Genomic DNA, 19,710 nt, shown 5'->3' on the forward strand with positions numbered 1-19,710 from the left:
TTTTTGCACGACATGGCCGTCGTCTCTCCGCATAACATGGCCGTACCACCTTAGGCGGGTTTCCGTAAGTTTCTCGGAGATGGGGGTGACCTTGAAACTGCCTCTAATAAATTCGTTTCGTATCTTGTCTATTCTTGTAACGCCACCTGACCATCTAAGCATTTTCATTTCGGCCACATGTAACTTTTTGACGTGCGTTTCTTTGACGGGCCAGCATTCAGCCCCATACAGCATTGCTGGTCGCACTGCAGTTTTGTATACCTTGCCCTTTGTACGTATGGGCATTCGTGGATCACAAAGAACTCCGGTGAGTGTCTGCCATTTTTGCCATGCGACATTGATTCTATGGGAGACGTCTATTTCTACATTCGCGTCATTTGTTATTACCGAGCCTAGATATTTAAATTGGCTAGCTTTTGGTACTTGTTTTCCGTCCGGGTAGTAGAGATTGCATCTGTTTGCCACATTGCTATAGTTGCCTTCAAGATGTTCGGTTTTCGATCTACTTACTCGTAGTCCCGCATTTTCTAAAGTAGTGACCCATTTGGTTAGAGTTGTTTGCAGGTCTTCGGCACATTTGGAAACAAGCGCAATGACGTCGGCATATAGGAGGTTCCAAGGTAATTCCTGCTGAATGGGTTTTGTGATATAATCCATGACTATATTAAATAGTTGGGGGCTTAGGGCTGATCCCTGGTGGACTCCCACTTCGACTGCGACATCTTTGCTCAATCCGGCAGGGCTTTTGATTTTCGTGCGGATGTTGGTATACTTGTCCTGAACCAAGCGTATGTAGTCCTCTGGTATTAGATGTTCCCTCATTGATTGCCACACGAGTCTTCTCGGTACCCAATCGAACGCCTTTTCGAGGTCTATGAATATAAAGTGCAAGTCCTTCTTATTTTCGCGATGTTTTTCCGTAAGTATTCTCATGGTCTGTATTGCGTCTGTGGTCGATTTTGATGGGGTGAAGCCAAATTGGTTCGGTGTTATCACGCAGATGTCCAGAAGGCGTTTGTTTAGTATGCGCTCCCACAGTTTAAGAGTATGTGAGGTTAGTTTAATCCCCCTATAGTTGCAGCAGTGAGTTATCTCCCCTTTGTTCCTATTTTAAGTCAGGCGTTTTACATTATTTTTATAAAGTAATATAAAAATGTCCTTAGGTATATGTTAAACATACACAGACAATAAAAATATTACAATAAACATAACCTAATAGATTGCTGCCAGTGTTCTATGAGCTTTAAGTACCCTTCGACCAAGAGTGATCATTTGCGCAGCCTTCAAAGAGTGTTACTAACGCCTGTATGTCTTGTTGTGTCTTATAATTTACAGATTTTTTTGGCTGTTATGTATAGTAGGTACCTCACATAGCCGCAGTAGGTATGTGCCGCCTATACATAATATATATTATTATACTCTTTGTGTGCCGCTCTAGGATGCTAGGTAGAATCTTTTTTACTAACATAACCAAGTAATTAATAGAGCAAAACCAAAATATATAAAACAAACCTTAAACTAAACGCCATTGCGCTCATATGCAAAAGAGAAGAGAAATATCAAGTTTCTATGTCATCTGGAAGAGGGTAAGGTTTTTGATCTATAAGTCTTAATTAATCAATTAATTATCAATATATAGTTTATAATACGGAATACAAATAAAGATAAATTGGTGTCAATTTTAAATTTGAAGGTTATATGTTAGTTATAACACGTAGGTATAGTGTAATAACTATGGAAGGTAGAGGCAAGAAATAGAATCTCCATAGGCAGAACTGTTGCAAAAATGTCCAGCTGTCAGCTATAAATAATAGTTACATTTATTATTTATTATCTCTCCAGAGTAGCGTTAGAGTAGCTAAGAACCTAGGCGTTATTAACGAAGTGAAGTGCGCTGTCTATGATTAGATTTTTTTTCAAGTATTCTAGGTATTGTAGCGCCACATATTTATGGTTTTTTGTATGGAGAATGTATTCCTTAACTCTACCTTCCATAGTCATAACTATACCAATTGAGGCAAATTAATCAAATAGCGGCAATGGGGGGCCTGTGCTTACAGCCTCTCGGACGAATTGGGGCCTTATAGTTATGCTACTGTCTGTACTTATTAAGTAATACAAACCGAGATCTGTATCTGTATGTTGTATAAACAAAACACTTCAAGATTGTTCGACATTAGCTTAATCACATTTGCACTCCTTATTTTTTTTCCGCTTATCAGACTTAACAATTTATCTAAAGTCTGTTTGGAACACGTTATCAGATCCCATGTCAGATGCTTAGTGACTATTGGCACCACACGTTGCGATATGTTGTGAGATGGTTTACGAGTAAAATGTGACATAATTTTTAGATATATATTGAAAAAAAAAACATTGAGTGCGTTTACTTGATAGTGAACGGGTAAATATTTTTTGAAAGAAAAGGATGAGAGTTATGAAGTAATATTTATAAAATTAAGCTGTCAAACTATTTAAGATAATTTAATACTTTTCTTTACAAATTTGAAACATAACGAATAAACTCATTTTTTTTTCTTTGGATGCCTGCTACCTACTTTAAGAATCAGGGTACGGTCGGTTCACAAACATCTTTGTCTTACAGGCGTGTAAGTAAATATATTTTTAGAACGTTGGCTTACAGAGATATTTGTTAACTCGACGACGGTACCTTTTAAACATTTCAGAAATCTAACAGTGTTGGCTGCAAGAGAAGGTTCATTTAGTTGATACACCAGTATTTGAGGCAGTATGACCCTTACAGGATGGAGACTAATATTAAATCGAGGTAAGTGAATATTCGTAATTTTTTATCTGATTTCCTTCGAGTTATCATTTATTCGTTTCGAACAAAAACATATGCTGTCTGATTGATTTTCTTGCTATTGTTCAACCCTACGGGTTTGCAATCATATTTTTGAAAACTTATACTTAACTTATTTAGTATTTTTTTATCCATTCTACATAAAACGGGATTAAACCGCCGTTGTAGTTGTCTGGAGTTAAACGAATGTACAGTCAGATGCAGAGAGAGGTGACCCCCCTGCATAGACTGATTGTATGCGTTTCATTGTGTACTACTTAGTTCCAGTTGTTCACAGTTCATCCAGCGTATAATATGGGATTATATTAGGTTGATACATTTAGTTTTATAATATAACATAGTCAAATAAACAGGAAATAAGCTAAATAGAAAAAAAAAAAATGTTGAAATGTTAATTAAAACAAGTCGTCACGAAAATTAAAGTAATTACATTTAAGTACCTATTCGTTGTTTTTATAAACAAAATGAAATGGATACATTGGAATAATCAAATCCTAGTACTTAAATAAATAAAATTAAATAGTCAAAAATCTATTTATTGATTTTTAATACATTTAATTTATCTGATACAAGTATAAGAAGTCAGTTGTTGCTTTGTGTGTTAGTATTAACTAGGTATTCGACGTTTCAAGTGCGCAGCAAGTGCAAGTGCGTTTCAAATGTGTTGTATATATTTCTATATATATATATATATATATATATCATAAAGTCCATAAATAGCATGCGTGTTGCAGTACCTAGGATATTGAGTAACAATTTAAATTGGGTGGTGGGATGTTAGGTAATTAAATAGCTCTTTTTGATCTGATGAAGTATGGACCTAAGAGCTATTGCGCTATATTTGTGAGGCTTTGCGTTACTACTTCCCCATAAACTCTGAATTATGGTCTCAGTTCACCTTCATGATAATTCATTAGTAATATCTAATAATACCTAGCCAACAACCAGTTATGCGGTGATATATTTTTCCTTTATTCATAAAATACATAACAGCAATTTTAACACTACACGCAGCAAATTAACTTGACATATATATAAAACAACTTACAATAAACTTAAAAACAAATATAAATTAAAATACATCTAAATAAAGCGCCCGCGGCATTGTGCCAAGGATATTCCTATCATGTGCTTCAGTTATTTAAATAGGTAGCGGGTCAAAAATCGGCGTTTGGTTCTGAATGGAAAATAATGAATAAATGTGGGTTGCGAAACAGCTTTTAAACTCACAATGAGAATAAATTTCTCCCGAATTTTTTGCATTCCTTAGTGACATTAATTAAGATTAAAAGATCCATGCTGAGCATTCCATTTAAATCCACTGTAGTGTTAAATCGTCTATTTGATCTTCGAAATACAAAAGGTTATAAAAATTTAGTTGAGATATTTTTTTAACCTTATTTATTTTGTTATTTTTACCCACATCAACCCTATTTCGTATGTATGGCTGCCTCTCCATCTATAATCCGGAATGTAATAATTAAAATGTAATTCTATAATGAGTAGACAAGTAATTCTATAATGAGTAGAGTAAGTAGTAGTTACAATTTTCACAACTTTTCTCTCGCTGTGTCTCCAATCAATTAAATTATATTATATTTTATTTTTCAGTAATGATTATACCACAGCGCTATGTGCTCGGAGTCATGGGTCTATTTGCTTTAGCGAACTCTTTCACAATGCGGGTCTGTCTCAGCATGACAATCACACAGATGGTAACGCACACGGCTTCCACTGAACACATAATTGGTGAGACCTGTCCGGACACATCGAATGTCACTCTGATTCCTAATGTAACTCTGATGATATATGAGGTAAGATGTCATGAACCTATAATTAATTCGGTTAACGTATATACTCGGGTAATATTGACCGGTCTTTATTAAATGTAAGCAGAATTAATTGTAAATAATAATAAAATAGCGACATTAAAATATACCGGATGTGGTCTGTAACACGAGCAAAAAAATTAAACGTAGCCTACTTTTTTTTTCTCGTGTTACGGGCCACACTCGGTTTAGGTAATACATGATTAACTCATGCGTTCTGGAATGTAACTTACGAATATTTCATTATGAATATTTCACCTGCTAGCATGACTTGTGTTGTCGCCCGACTCCACACTTGAAATCGCTCTTGAAACAGAGTGGCGCGCGACAACAAAAGACATCCTAGTAGGTAGATTTGGTCAATAAGACTCTTCTAGTTAACATTTTATAATAAGATCGAATACCATGGAGGATGGAAGTGTCAAAAAACTGACTGCCCCTGGATGTAGTCCAAAAATGTTTATATATTTCAGGGTCGAGAAAAATATGACTGGAGCGAAGCGACTCAGGGATTCTTACTTAGTTCCTTTTATTATGGATACGTGCTGACTCACCTGCCCGGCGCTCTTCTGGCAGAGAAGTTTGGCGGGAAATGGACTGTTGGACTCGGTCTGTTGACTACGTCGGTGGCCACCGTACTGACTCCGTGGGCTGTTTCTGTCGGAGGCGCTGTCGGGCTGTTTATAATTCGCGTTATTGAGGGAATGGGAGAGGTAACTTAACACAAACCGAAACGCCAAATTTTTAAATAATTAGAAAAAATACGTCGTTTTAGTTATAAGCGAAAACGCCTCGCGTTACTAAATGAATAATACAAATGTGAATATTTGTAGGTTAGAAAGGAGATAAGTAGTTACGTTGTTAAGATGTTCTCAACGACTAAACTGTAAAAAAGTACAAGAAGCTTATGACCTGAATTAAGATATTTAATTGAATTGTATTTATTAACCAAAAAAATAACATACCACCAGATCCACAGCGCAGGTTTTGTCACATTACACGTTTAATACGTTTTCTTGGGAATAATCTCCTATTCTTGTGGAATAAACATTAGTAAAAAACGCATTACTAGTGGGGGAAACATTTTTACAACGTCTGCACAGACGAAGCCACTGGTAGACTAGTTACAGTAACTAATAATAAGATGAAATTATTAATTATTTTGTATCTAAAAATGGCTATTATAGCTCCAATCCAATAGTTTGCATATAAACTCTGTCTATCAAAAAGTGACCCCATTTCACAATAGTCATTGTTCAGGAATCAGAGTTCCTAACATTTCCAAGAGCATCGCCTCAGAATAACCAGTATAAGTGAGAGATCTATGACAAGTTGACTATGCGGGATTAAATATTACAGATAGGTACTGGATGGCCAGGTGTGATGCGCTCGAGCAGTTATGGGAGTTGAGCTCAGGAAGTTGCTCACCTTATGAGTCTGTGGCGGAAGAACACGCTTCCATCCCGCGATATGAACTTTGTTCTCTCGTATATTGCATAAGTTTTGTTTGCAGTTGTTTTCACACAGGAACTCCATAAATTACTGTTCTTCGCTAATTCAAAAGTAAACGAGTTTGCAAGTTCTGGTTTAGATAAGTTCTCATTTAGATGTCGTTTGTATGTCGTATAATTGACAGAAGCAGCTCGATTCGGGCGACTAATGTTACTTTGACGTTAGAAATATCGTAGATAGATTTTATTGGGATCACAGCGGAATCGAAATAAACGTCAATTTTGACATGGCGTTTAGTTATCGATCTTTTAAAGATCTTAAACGTGTCTTAATTATTCTTCAAATCGGCCCGACAGTCTCAATTTGATTTCAATTTTAATTATGAGTAAGTAGGTATTACAAAAAAAGTAGTAAGTAATATTTAATTCTTAATTATTCATTCTAGGGTCCAGTAACACCAGCCTTTGTACTGTTATTAGCGCGATGGGTACCCCCGTCGGAGCGATCTCGATTTGGCGCTATGATATTCGGTGGCGCCCAAATTGGTAACATTTGTGGTCCCTACGTCTCAGGTCTACTGCTGGCTGATAATGGAGATTGGGCCAACGTTTTCTATGTGTTTGGAGGATTGGGGATAGTTTGGTTCATATTCTGGGTAAGAATTTACTTTTAACTAAACTTTTAGATATATATAATATTCAACCGATCACCGAAAATTGAATGAGTGTAAATGGATGAGTCAGGATAATGTTATGTTGAACTATCTAAAATGAAACCGATAGAAAATTTTAATTATGGAAAATACCCACTAATACATAATACTTAATAGGTACTCACATATAGGAAGATTAAGAATGATGCACCCAAGAAGCACCCTAATCATTCAAGTGAATGTCTTAAGAGGGAAAAATAGCTTTGCGATCCTAACGAAATAACGGTACTTTTTTATGAAATTCCATTTTGGGAGAAAACGGTTTCCACTAAATCTGTGCCGTGCTGGAATTGATAACATTTTGGAATCAGCTTCTTCCCAGCATTCGTCCCGGCTTATTGCCACAGCTCATAGGAGTTTCAAGAATTGGCGTAGGCACTAGTTCTGTTATCTGACCATCCAACCCAGAGAGGAAACTCGGCTTTATTGGGATTAGTCCGGTTTCCTCACGATGTTTTCCTTCAATGAAAATCGACTGATAAATATCAAATGATATATCGTACATTCGTTCCGAAATACTCATTGGCACACGAGCTGGGGTTTTAACTAGCGACCTCAAGATTAAATGTCGCACGCTCTTACCCATGCTTTTTCTTTTAATCAACATCGACAATGTGTCACATTTTTAAATGAACGTCGACTGAATAAGGAGGTTTAATATTGGCTTTAGTAAGCTGTATACCTACTGCCTAACAGAGGGAACTGAGACCCGCAAGGAGTGCGCAGAGCGCAGATATACGACGTAATAAATATCGATTACAGTAGCAACGTCTTAATTAATCGCCAAGTATTTTGTCAAGGGTATCTTATAAATACCTACATTAAGAATTCAAGTATCTAGTAACATTTACCTTTATTTATTTTTTATTTTAAAAAAGATAATTAGTTTTGTATTCAATTTCAGTATAGGTAATTATGCTTAATTACAGATAGGTTTCTGTTAAGGTTTGTTAGTGTATTATCATTGTTTCCGCAATCTATAGAAGAATTTGCATTTACCTGCTTAGATTTTATACTTGTACTGTACCAGTTCTTACACATTGCCATTAAAAACATTATTAATCAGTTTGTACAAGATTATATGACATTTACCTGACATAAAACAATTATCTACTGTGACTTTGACAGTGGAAAACACAGTTAACATGATTCAGTAATCCGTGCGATATTTACCTAAAAAATTTGCTAAGTTTATTACCCAAAGTCGTTTGAAGTACTTTAAGTTCGAATAGCGACGGAAATCCACTTAGGAAGAGAACCATAATATATATGAATCGTGTTTTTTATTGTAAAAAATGTGTTTACAATATACATATGGTGCAACTTATAACACTACTTGATAATTAGCACATTACGTAACTATGTCGAAAATTACAGGGGCCATTGTTGTACGATACATGTGCGGATACGCAATTTGCAACTCGTGTCGATTTTTTATTGTATCCCCACTTGTTGCGAATTTCCTATTTTTTATATCATGATGTACTATTAAATAACAATATAAGTATGTATAGTCTGTCAAGCCATTTCTGTTAGTAGAAAACAACGGCCAATTAATAAAATGTATAGGCGCAAAGGGTTTGCGTCTCATAGAAAATTTGAATTATGCGCCTATTTCTACTGACAAAGTGGTTTGACAGGCTATTTGTTTATTTAAGAAATAATTACTATATGTTATTATTAGTTCCATTGAATTGAATGTATTGTATATCGATTCCAGAGCCTCTTATGCTACAGTACCCCAAACACCCATCCGTACATATCGGACAAGGAGCGAGACTACTTGAAAGATAGCGTCATTGCTTCCGGTCTGCACAGGAAGCTGGACCCGGTGCCATTTAAGGCTCTATTGAGATCGCCAACGCTTTGGGCACTCATCGCTGCGGCTGTAAGTAAATGTTTCTTGAGTATATTTTCCATACTAAATAAAAAATACCTTTAAATATGCCTTTATTTACAATTACAATATACATATTGGATATATACAGAGGATTACTATAACTAGCTTAAATCTAAAATAGGCCCTTGAGGCATTGTACCAAGTATGCTGGTGGCATTTACTCGTTGTATCGCAATACTGACAGGGTGTGCGAGGAAGCCGCCAGGTCTTCAGTTCCAGTATATTTTTAAGTCAACAACACATGAATTAATTAAGCAGCATGAATTAATTAGGGTTTTGTAGGAGAATGATAGAAGCGATTTATATTTTGGCTCGACTGTTGAAACCGTTTTTCAGCTTAGCGCCGATAACAATACGGCATGGTCGGCATGGAGCAGCTAAGCAGTCACAGCAGCCTTGTTCTATTTTAAATACCGTTTAAAGTGTTTTTTACATTATATATTTATAGCCGAGTACATCAATTCGCTACATAGTTCACATATAAATACACTACAATATTAACATTTTGCTTGAAATAATATAATTTTCCTAGCAATGTTGCTCATGCATGGCCCATAAATAAACACCCTAGTACAAAATATTTTCCTCATGCTTATTAGCATATAAGATGCAAACAAGCGTACCTTTATTACAGAGTACTTCCACTGATTCAAGAGTGTAAAGCCCTATAACCAGTATATGAAATATCTCATGTTAGATTATGCGATTAAACATTTCTGGTTCACAATTATACTGGTTCATTTAGGATAAACAATAGTTAGGTCTTTAACTGCGAGGAATTATGCTAATTTTGCATAAAATTATTGATATAGCTCTATTGTTATAGAGTTAATATTCGTTTATCGGAAATAATCGAAAAAATATGTCCACTCCCTTTTAAACCATGGGTTCATTTCAATCTGCGCATTTTAGTTTTTATTTAAGCATTACCCTTATACTTGCTAAATCACTATGTGTATATGTTACCTGACTAAGAGTAATAACGCAGATCGGGCACGATTGGGGCTACTTCACAATGATCACCGACCTCCCCAAGTACTTCTCCGACGTGCTCCGCTTCAACATCAAAGAGACCGGCCTCATGTCCGCCTTGCCCTACATGGCTATGTATGTGTCCTCATTTCTGATGGCTGGCCTGTGCGATCTATGCATCAAGAAGAAATGGCATAGCATCAGCACGGGCAGAAAGATATACACGACCCTATGTAAGTGAAACATACTTAAGTTACAAATAAAAAAATATACGTCATAGTCAATTACCTTAAGAGGGAAGAAAAGCTTTGCGATCCTAACCGAACGCGTACAATGTAGTCATATTAAGCCATTAGTTTTATAAGAAACTATGTATATATTAAAGCGAAATCTACGACCCTGTAATATATTATGATAAAAGCGATATGTTAAGATTTAGTTAGTGGAAACCGTTTTCTCCCGAAATGGAAGTTTCATCAAAAATTTGCGTATTTAGGATCGTAAAAGTATTCTTCCCGCTTAATAAACTGCGTTGCTACATAGCTATCACAATTAAAACGTTTAATACGTTACTCAAATTTATTTATTAAGGAAATTGACAGTAACATATCTTCTTTCCTGCTATTGCAACGCTATCCGAATTAATGTAATAGTATAAAGTCATGAAATCAATGTAATTGAAGCATAAAATTTGTCCTGATACTTAATTAATTTAAGTTTTAAACTCGTGAAATATTACAGCCATTTTCAGAGAGCTATCTATCCTCCGGGCCACTAAATATACAGCGTGTATTTTTGATTCGACCGCATACCCAAAGGGTAGTCAGTTTAGGCTTTAATGAACACACTTTCATAGGTTTTATAAAAATAGACAACTTTTATTTTTCCATACAACATAAATCAGCAAGCAATGTATCTATGTACTTTATTTCAACTCAGTCGCATTTAATGACGCGACGTTACAACTGTCAGAAGTGCCTATGATGTACGAAATACAATGCCGCTCGAAAAAAAATCTATAATTAATTATGATCTGGTAGTAGAAACTAAATAAAAAAATACCTTCCCGAATCGTTTTATAGAACTAAAACTTACGTCTAGTTTAAACTTGTCGGTTTAAAGCTACATAATAAGGTGTATTTTTAATGATCTTGTAGCATTTCAATTTATATATAGGTACACTAGTATGTACCAAAGTATTGTAATTATAACATATTTAGAAAAACTACTTACGGCACGATTTGAACTTTAAGATACGTCAAATATTAGGTCTAAATAATAGAAAATAGATACGATATGGATCGGATATGTCAGTGTCAAAAGTGACTGATGATACTAACTTTTGGTGGTCATTTGTGTGTTATCTACATAGAATAATGTGGTCAGAAAATAAAATACATAAAATTCGTCCCGTCTGTTTGGAATTCATCACAAGGAGCCAAAGTATGAAGAAAACAGTATCGAAAAAGTACAAATAAATTTACCCTGAATCTGACCTTGCTTGAACACTACGAATATAAGATGAATAGATAAAGTAGGTATGCCAGATGTGACCTGTCCAACCACTGACCTCTCTTTGTAAACAACGGTCAACAACTATCTAGTAGCTACTGCTTTGGTTTATTTATTTATTTAAACTTTAGTGCACAAATAAAGAAAAAATACTAATGGCGAACTTAATACCAAAAGGCATTCTCTACCAGTCAACTATTGGGTCAAAGAGAAATATTTGTGCAGGAAAAATTAATAACTAGTAAGGAAAAATATTAAATTAAATACTACTACTACTTATATAATGTATAAAAGACACACTAATACATATAATTATGTACATAAATATGCTTGCGATGTAGTCGCAAGATGCTGGCGAAGTAATCGTTTGAAAACGCTTTTATAATAAAAATGTTAAGGTAATTTTAGTTTCCATCATACTTTTCGTTCAACTGGCTGCCGTACTAAATTTACTTGTAACATTTTAGATTTCTGTCGATTTTTATTGGCATTGCTAGCACGACTGTGTAGTTGTGTTACTACGGTTTTACAGTCAATTCGGCAATATTAAATTAGTCTATGACATTATTTTGTCATCCTAACTACAGGGTATTTTTATTGAATTCCTTTAACTTCGGCGCGTGGTTATGTAGGTACATTTAAGGAAACTGAATGGCATAGCAGTTTTTTATAAAAAAAATATATTCATACAGGATAATTAAAACGTCCATGTATCGCTATTGTAAAACACTATTATAATTAGCTCAAACTATTGAAAACTCTGACTATAATTATATCACTTTCAATCGTCTCACGACGAACATCGTTATTTCAAGTATATGTACCTACTATGTATTAGGTGATACTGACGTATACACTGAAAAACAATAAACTTAAAATATTAATTTAAATATTAATTCATGCTTGGTTATCTAGAGATAAATATTAAGGTTTAATTTAACAACGAAAAACATACATATACAAATACTCTTCCAAATGATAAAACAACATAATAATTTATATTTTTCCTTAGAATGTAGTTTGACCCCTAAGTCTCAACCATAGTAGTAGGTCAGACTAAGGAAAACGTTTTTCCCCAGCCTCTTCCGTGCCGGCAGTTTTTATAATGCTGGCCTCGTACTCGGGCTGCAACCGCGCGGAGGCCGTCGGCCTCTTCATAGCGTCCATGGTTTTCATGGCAGGCTTCTACAGCAGCGTGAAGATCAATGCGATGGACATCGCGCCGAACTACGCAGGAACGTGCTCTGCATTTGCTAATGGGATCGCGGCGATTTCTGGCATGATTACGCCTTATTTGATCGGGTTGTTGACTCCTGATGTAAGTATATAATTTTATTATCATTCTAGATTTTTCATATTCATAGCGTCCAATGTGTTCATGATAGGTTTCTACCCATAGCAGAGGAAAAATTGGATCGCGCCAGTGAATGTTTTGGAGAGTTGGAAAACAACAAGCCAACCAAGCTTAACGTCCCAACCTTTACTTGATTGGGTTTTTGTCTTGTAACATAATGTAAATATACTAGTCTCCTGATTAAAACCACAGTCGCTCCTAAACCAGATTGAAACTACACAGACGTTAACAGTTGACATTAGAACCTCAGATAAATACGAGTATATGTCACAGTTCAATACCGTTTAGTGCTTTGAAGGAAACGATAAGCCGCCGATCTCAGCTCTCGTACGATAGAAGCCATTAAGCTAGATGCCTTTGGGCGGTTTGAGAACTTTTAGTACTGAAACAGCCCATTTACTGAACAAAATCTAATAATATCGGATCTAGGTTTACTTAAAATAGACTCTAAAGTTTAGGTTAGTATTCTAGTGTAGATTACAATCACTAAATAAAATATAAACTAAAACAATTCTTAATTCAAATTGTTTGAATTAAGTAACCAAGCGAATCCATTAAGATGTAATAAGGAGGATTAGTTTTCATTTTACGGTACAAATTACTATGATATCCTAGTGATTAGTTACGCACTCATTGTGCCGGTTAAAAAATAGTTTTTATCTTAAAAGTTCGTGAACTGGCAAAGTAATGCGAGGACGATTTGACGACTGATTGAATTCCGGGTGAAAATTAGCGAAACGAAATTTCCTATTCCGTTTCACACGACTGGGTAATGTAAGACAAACTGCCAATTTTTTAGAACTAGTGTCCTGAAGGTTACATTTTACTTCAATTTTCCTTAAACATTAAACACATGGGAATCTATGTATCTAAAGTGTCAGTAGCATACATCTGATGCTCCTTTATAGCGAACGGCCATGGATTACGGTGTATACATATGTATGAGTACTAATAATATATACTGTGTAATTTTTATTCAGTTGATATAATTTTTGCCAAGAAGGCAATCGTTTATCAGCTAACGTCGGAAATCGAAAAGTAAAAATGTATGGGGATGGCACGTACGAATATAAAGTCACATAATCATTTCATTATTACGTTTCAATTGGAGTTTTATTTAAACGATTGTCACTTGTTCATGCTGGCTAGGCACCTGCCGGCCTATGATGGTTTTGTCATTATATCATTAATCATTTAATGCTTGGATTGGCGATTATCTGATAAGTGACTTAATTCGGTATAAAGTCGCGAGGGTAACCTATAATTGACTAATGATAGCGCGACATATTTTGAGGTTTTGAAAAATGAATTTTAAACTCTATGCCTTAAGGCGTATTTTAAAGAATAGATGATTAAATCACATTCTACCACTTATCTTCATATGACATTAACAGTTAAAAATTATCCATGGTTTGTGCTTTTGAAAAATAAATTGTAAACAAGTATACTTAAAGCGTATTTTAATGAATAGTTGGTTAAATGACATATTACCACATATCCACATTTGACATTGATAGTTAAAAGTTATCCATGATTTAAGAGTTTGCAAAATAGATTCTTATTGTGTTTAATTAAGACGTCTTTTAATAAATAGTTGGCTTAATGATAAGTTGTGTCTACAATTCATACATAGCAAATGGGGAATCATTGCTCGCTTTGATTTGAAGGCACGTTTTAAGGTTTGAAAGACAGGCAAATGTAGTGAAGCGTGTAAGGTGTTCAAAATTAAGCGTGTAGATCATTTCCAACATTTCACACGATGAGTTACTTTTGGTACGGACTGTGCCTATTGAGTGAAATTAACGTAAGGCGGTCTTCACACTGGCGTTGCACCGCATTCCATTGCGATGTGGATGATTTAGTATACGGCAGAGTTCGCTATAGTTTTCCTTCAATAGTTTTTCGCCCGGAACTGAGAACTCGCGGTTTGCCAAAAATTATGTATAGCGATTGCATTTGTTGCACCTACTTACTCGGAAAATGATAAACTCTGGTACAGCAACTTGGTCAGTAGAAAAAAGGCGGTAAATTTTTAAAAATATAGGCGCAAAGGGTCTCCCATATAAAATTTAAACTTTGCGCCTTTTTCTACTGCCAAACTGGGTGTGTTTGAGTATAGTTTCAAGTCACCATAGAGATTTAAAAAGACCGTATCTGTGGTAAACGGTTACGTTTCTTACCAAATGACTATATTATGTAATTTTGAATTCGTTTATCTTGCTAATTATGTAAAATGGTACATTTAAAAACAATATCAAAAACGTGTAAGCCGGGCTTTTTCATTTGATACCGCCGACCACACTTTCTTGCAAACAAGTTGACTAGAATAGCAATAAGACCCCTCACAAATAGCTTTTGGGTTTCTAGGCTCTTATATAGCTCCAGAACCCCTTGATTGAGCCTGCTCATAATTGAATTTAAATTAGTACAAAACTAAAGTTATTGCATAACAAGCTATCCTCTGAGAGCTCTTAAAAAAAAATGTCGAGACCTGCCAATAGCCAGTCGTGTGTTCCAAGTTGAATGTATGATTTTTTGTCATATTATTTGGACCCAACATGGTTCGAAAGTTAGAGGGAGGGACTCTTCTTTTTTCTTTCAGAGCGATTATTTACAAAAATATTATCTTTATCTAAAAATGGTCATGAAAGACCCATATTTGTTTTAAAAGACCTATCTAATGACAGCCCACACCGTAAGTTAAACACTACGGTTTAACTAACTCACGTTATTTTTGACACTTGTGCGACATGTTTCGGAGAACCTATTAGGTCTTCATTTTCAATCATGTCTAGTTCATGTGAGCATTCACGCTAGTCATATTTCTTTTTTGCTAAAGTTAGACTCACAACCGTTTAAATTCGATCCCATGCCGTGCTTATTGTTAGCTTGGCTCAGTTAACTATGAACTGCATACATAGGATTATGTATACCTTATATTTCGTAAATGAATGACTTATGACGTCACAAAGTTTATGACTTCCCCTCCCTCTAGTCACAACATGTCACATTTTCTTGACCCCCTCTCTCCTCCTTAACGTGTGATCTAATTAATGGATGACCTCTTATGGCTAGTCCGGTTTCCTCAGAATGTTTTCAGGAAGGTAGTGTTAATGAACATAACAAAATATAATAATACTAGGCGAAATATTTATTTATTAATAGGGCACGCTTCTCTGCATGTAATGCATCCCTCGAGCAGCGCCCCCTTCCATTTCCGCTTCAGGTTCGCCTTTTATTGGAAGATTTCTGGAAAAAAGAAAAACCTATTATACCTATAAAGTAAAATAATCAAAAAAACTTTATACAAAAAAAGTAAACCGACTTCAAAAAGGATAAAATAAAATATTATACTTTTTTAAGTATATGCATTACCAACTAATATGTTTGAAGTCGGTGCCTTATCGTCAGTTTATATTAAAATTTCTGATCACAATATCATATTGTTGCATTAAAACTACTTTGATTAAGCTAATCGCAAGATATAAGGTAATTGCAGCAAAAACAATTAGAAGTCTCACAAGTTATTTTCTCAACACATTATGACGTTAAGATTTTATAATTAAGTGAATAGTTAAAAAAATATTCATATTGTCCATTTCTGCCTGAAACACAAGGAATCCTAGTTAAGGTATTTGTTAACCACTTTTCTCTAATAACAATTCTTAGTCTTTAAGAGCAACCAACGTAGGTACAATACTTTTTCAATGGATATGGTAGGCAGCTGCCCCCAGTCTCCCATTTAAAAAAAATCCATGTACATGGGTATGTGTTCGGTCACCGCAGAGAAAATTTGAGGAGTGGAGCCCTAAACATGGTAGGTAAACCTAAATTTAATTTATTCATAAAGTGTCCAATGTCCATGCAATTTTGCAGATACATCACGTAAAACTAACAGGTGACTTGCATGGAACGACTCTGGGTATCTATGTACCTAATCGCGGAAAACGTCAAACATTGCACAAATATTTATACTTAAAATATTATAACAACGGTTATATGTATATGTAATCTCTTAATATTTTAGAAATTACAAAATAGTATTTGACTACCTATTTGTATCCGATTTAGCAAAATGATGAGTTGTAACAAAACGTACTAATCCCGATTCAAAGTAATCCCCATTGGTGTTGTCAAGGATTACTTTGGCGATCTTACGGTTTACAAGAAAATATCGATTCTGTCCATCCATTCGATTTATTCTAAAATTTCTAATTATGATTTTGCAGTTATTACATACCAACTGAACGTTTAGCGAATGAATTCCTTTTCTGTTTAGAAACTGTACGCCATGCGGTAAAGGTTATGGAAATATTTTTACTTGGGTACTGTGCCTAAAATTTTAGCAACCCCATATGCCTCCTGAACACCTCTAATTTTCTGGGAAGACTATCCAAGCGTCCTTGAGTCTGTAAACAATCCAACACTTTCATGATTTGGTACTTTAGCTACACGTAGCATTGAATAATACTTACATAAATACATATGTAAGAGTGGTAAAGAAGTTGCATATAATAACAAAAATAAGGTATGATTCTGCATTGAAATATTTAGGTAGAAACACTTCAAATACAAATACCACAAAAATCCACATTCAAGCCTCATTTGTACTTCATGGTCCCTAAAAATCTACGTAAGAAAATAAATATAAATATTTTGTTACTGACTGCGTCTTTTTGCCTTCATATGTCTCACTGCACATCCATACTCGTGTTTTTTTACCTTCTTATCTCCGGTGTCAGTGGTATTCTGTACCAAAATGGACATACCTTCTATTCACCACAATTACAAATTGATCCAAGTACCGGCTGACGGTAGACTGAGCAATGGACAAGCCATGGTCTTGTCCAGTTCCCCGTTAGTAACTACCGTCAGCCAATAGGTGCAGTGATGTTAAAACCTAAAACAAAGACTTGTAAGTAGGTATATCATTATGAAATAATGATTATGATCAAGGTGGTAAAGGTAACGGGAATGATTTGAGGAATAGTGCAACATTATATCTTTACTTTAAGATGTGCCGGCAATCCATCGCCATGTTGAGGCTTGAGGTCGGCGTCAAGTTCAGCACACATAGAGTGCTAATTCTTTCCGCACCCTATATATGCGCCATAACTCCTCGTCGGGCTTATCAAACGGGTTGCATGCATCCCTTATGGCCCGGCGTTGAAGTTTTCTGTCTTGTTTTTCTTCGATAGCAGCAGCTGCCAAGAAGAAATGATATCTTGCCATCCCTGAAAAATGTATTGATAATGTTATATGTAAATAAATGAGTTTGATTGTATATATAATGAAAAACACAGATACTTACTGAAATTTAACTCCAAAAATTTGTATTTTGCACCATTTATATAGCACAAGAGCACTTATCGTGACCCAGTGAGCACTAGGATAAAATAATCAAAGTCTAGCCGTCAAAACTCGACTATATATTTAATTATTCAACAAACGTTGCCATTTACCGTCTATCGCTGTCAAAAGTAGACAAAACGGTATAAATGCTATAAAACGATATAAATCTAGACAAGTGTCATTTATATCATTTAACTTATCCACTTATCAACTAAGTTTAAGTCAGAAATTTAGACAAATGACAAATTATCCACCGACCATGTTATGCAGTAAATCATTTAACATCTATCGCTGTCAAAAGTGGAAAAGACGTCAAATCAATAAAAACTGGATAAAATGTTAGTTATATTATCATTTATACAGCCATATCATTTATAAAATCGACCATAATAGCCCTGCTGTAACAATTTTTTCTATTCCTCTACTGCTGTCTGTCATTTATACATTAATAAACACAAAAACTACAAATAAATGATTATGATTATGATTATATAAGAACATTCATAATAAGTTTGAAGAAAAGTCTATATTGTCCCTCATAACAGCACTTTTGCTTTAAAATCGCCAAAACAATACTGCGATTAATGGCTGCCAACCTACCAAAATGAAAATTAATACAGATTTAAAACTAAGTGCATTGTTGTTGCCAACTTACAAAAACTATTTTTTTTATGACATCAACGTCCAGTAAAAGTCAATTAAAAACATAGTCCACAGTTTTTTTTAATTTTGACGTATCTTTTGCTTATAGTTTTAAATTTTATTTTATACCTACGCCTGCGGCTCCGGCTCACATTGTAACCCACGGCACTTGCCTTTTTTACCCTTTATATACAGCATTTGCATTAAATACTATATATAATGACTAAATTTATTGATTTTATTACGTGATGTAATAAAATCAGGAACATAGGTAGTATTATCATAAGCCAGAGTATTAAATACTTGTATACAACATTAACTTTTGTTTTTGTTTTTTTCAGCAAACAATAGGACAGTGGCGCATTGCATTCTGGGCAGTATGCGCGGTGCTAGTAGGCACTAATATAATTTACCTGATCTGGGGAAGCGGTGATCCGCAGTGGTGGGATGATGTGGACAAGTACGGCTATCCTCCAGGTTGGAAACATGGGCTGCTGAAAAAACGAGCTCCGGACACTGAAAAGAAAATAGTGTATCCCAAACATGATCATTCGCCCGTCTCGACTGACTGAAAATAAATTACATAAGTGCAAACTTTTGTTTAGTCCTTTATCCGTGACTAGCTAATGTCTATCAACAAAACTAAAATATGATATAATCCGGCACTTTGTATGTAATATAATATAATATACCATACTCTTCATTAAACATGAAAACGATTTGCTTACATACAGTATGTATTTGAACGAAAAGCAATTACTTAAACCCGTTAAAGTTTAGGTCATACCGAGCTACTATTTACGAAGGGACCAACCCTGAAATCGCGAAATTTTTTTTAGCTGTTTTATACATTTTGCTAGTCAGACGTTGAAATTTCCTATGGGAGAGTAAATTTTGTTTTCGCGATTCCAGGGTTGGCCCCATAGCAAAAGTTGCTCAATATGACCTAAACGTTACCGGGTTGGAGTAATTGCTTTTCGTTCTATAACATACTGTATTGTGAATAAAATAATCGTTTTTATGAAGTCACATGCAGTTATATGATTTAGCTGCCTTTATCGTATGAGTGTTTTTAATTAATAAAATAATTAAAAAGATCGCGTTACAATACGTTCCAGATATTTTACCTGTAGACACTATAGGATATTGGTAAAATATCAC

General features: G+C 34.9%; 1 protein-coding gene and 1 long non-coding RNA gene across 3 annotated transcripts in view; one reads left to right on the plus strand and one right to left on the minus strand.

Moving 5' to 3' along the window:
• Positions 1–1,995: 1,995 nt before the first annotated feature.
• LOC133522130 (putative inorganic phosphate cotransporter) lies at positions 1,996–19,378 on the plus strand. 2 transcript variants are annotated; one of them, XM_061857355.1, is made up of 9 exons: positions 1,996–2,404; positions 2,688–2,788; positions 4,436–4,638; positions 5,127–5,366; positions 6,551–6,760; positions 8,538–8,705; positions 9,706–9,922; positions 12,281–12,519; positions 18,891–19,378. In XM_061857355.1, the coding sequence occupies exons 2-9, from the start codon at positions 2,752–2,754 to the stop codon at positions 19,119–19,121; spliced, it is 1,545 nt and encodes a 514-aa protein (XP_061713339.1). In that variant the 5' UTR covers positions 1,996–2,404; positions 2,688–2,751; the 3' UTR covers positions 19,122–19,378. The 2 variants fall into 2 exon arrangements, with proteins under 2 accessions (XP_061713339.1, XP_061713338.1); XM_061857354.1 differs by lacking the exon at positions 1,996–2,404 and adding an exon at positions 2,449–2,609.
• LOC133522141 (uncharacterized) overlaps positions 17,970–19,710 on the minus strand; it is a 596,248-nt gene continuing 594,507 nt past the window's right edge. The window contains exon 2 of the long non-coding RNA XR_009800011.1: positions 17,970–18,305. This is a non-coding gene — a long non-coding RNA (uncharacterized LOC133522141). The remainder of the gene's footprint in view (positions 18,306–19,710) is intronic.

The sequence above is a fragment of the Cydia pomonella genome, chromosome 10, assembly GCF_033807575.1.
Source record: "Cydia pomonella isolate Wapato2018A chromosome 10, ilCydPomo1, whole genome shotgun sequence".
NCBI classification, from domain to species: Eukaryota; Metazoa; Arthropoda; class Insecta; order Lepidoptera; family Tortricidae; genus Cydia; species Cydia pomonella.

Excerpts from the sequence above, each read along its gene's own strand:
- LOC133522130 (XM_061857355.1), top strand. The coding sequence starts at position 2,752 with ATGACCCTTACAGGATGGAGACTAATATTAAATCGAG. Across the intron at positions 8,706-9,705 it reads GGGCACTCATCGCTGCGGCT|ATCGGGCACGATTGGGGCTA; the intron begins GTAAGTAAATGT and ends GTAATAACGCAG. Across the intron at positions 9,923-12,280 it reads AAAGATATACACGACCCTAT|CCTCTTCCGTGCCGGCAGTT; the intron begins GTAAGTGAAACA and ends GTTTTTCCCCAG.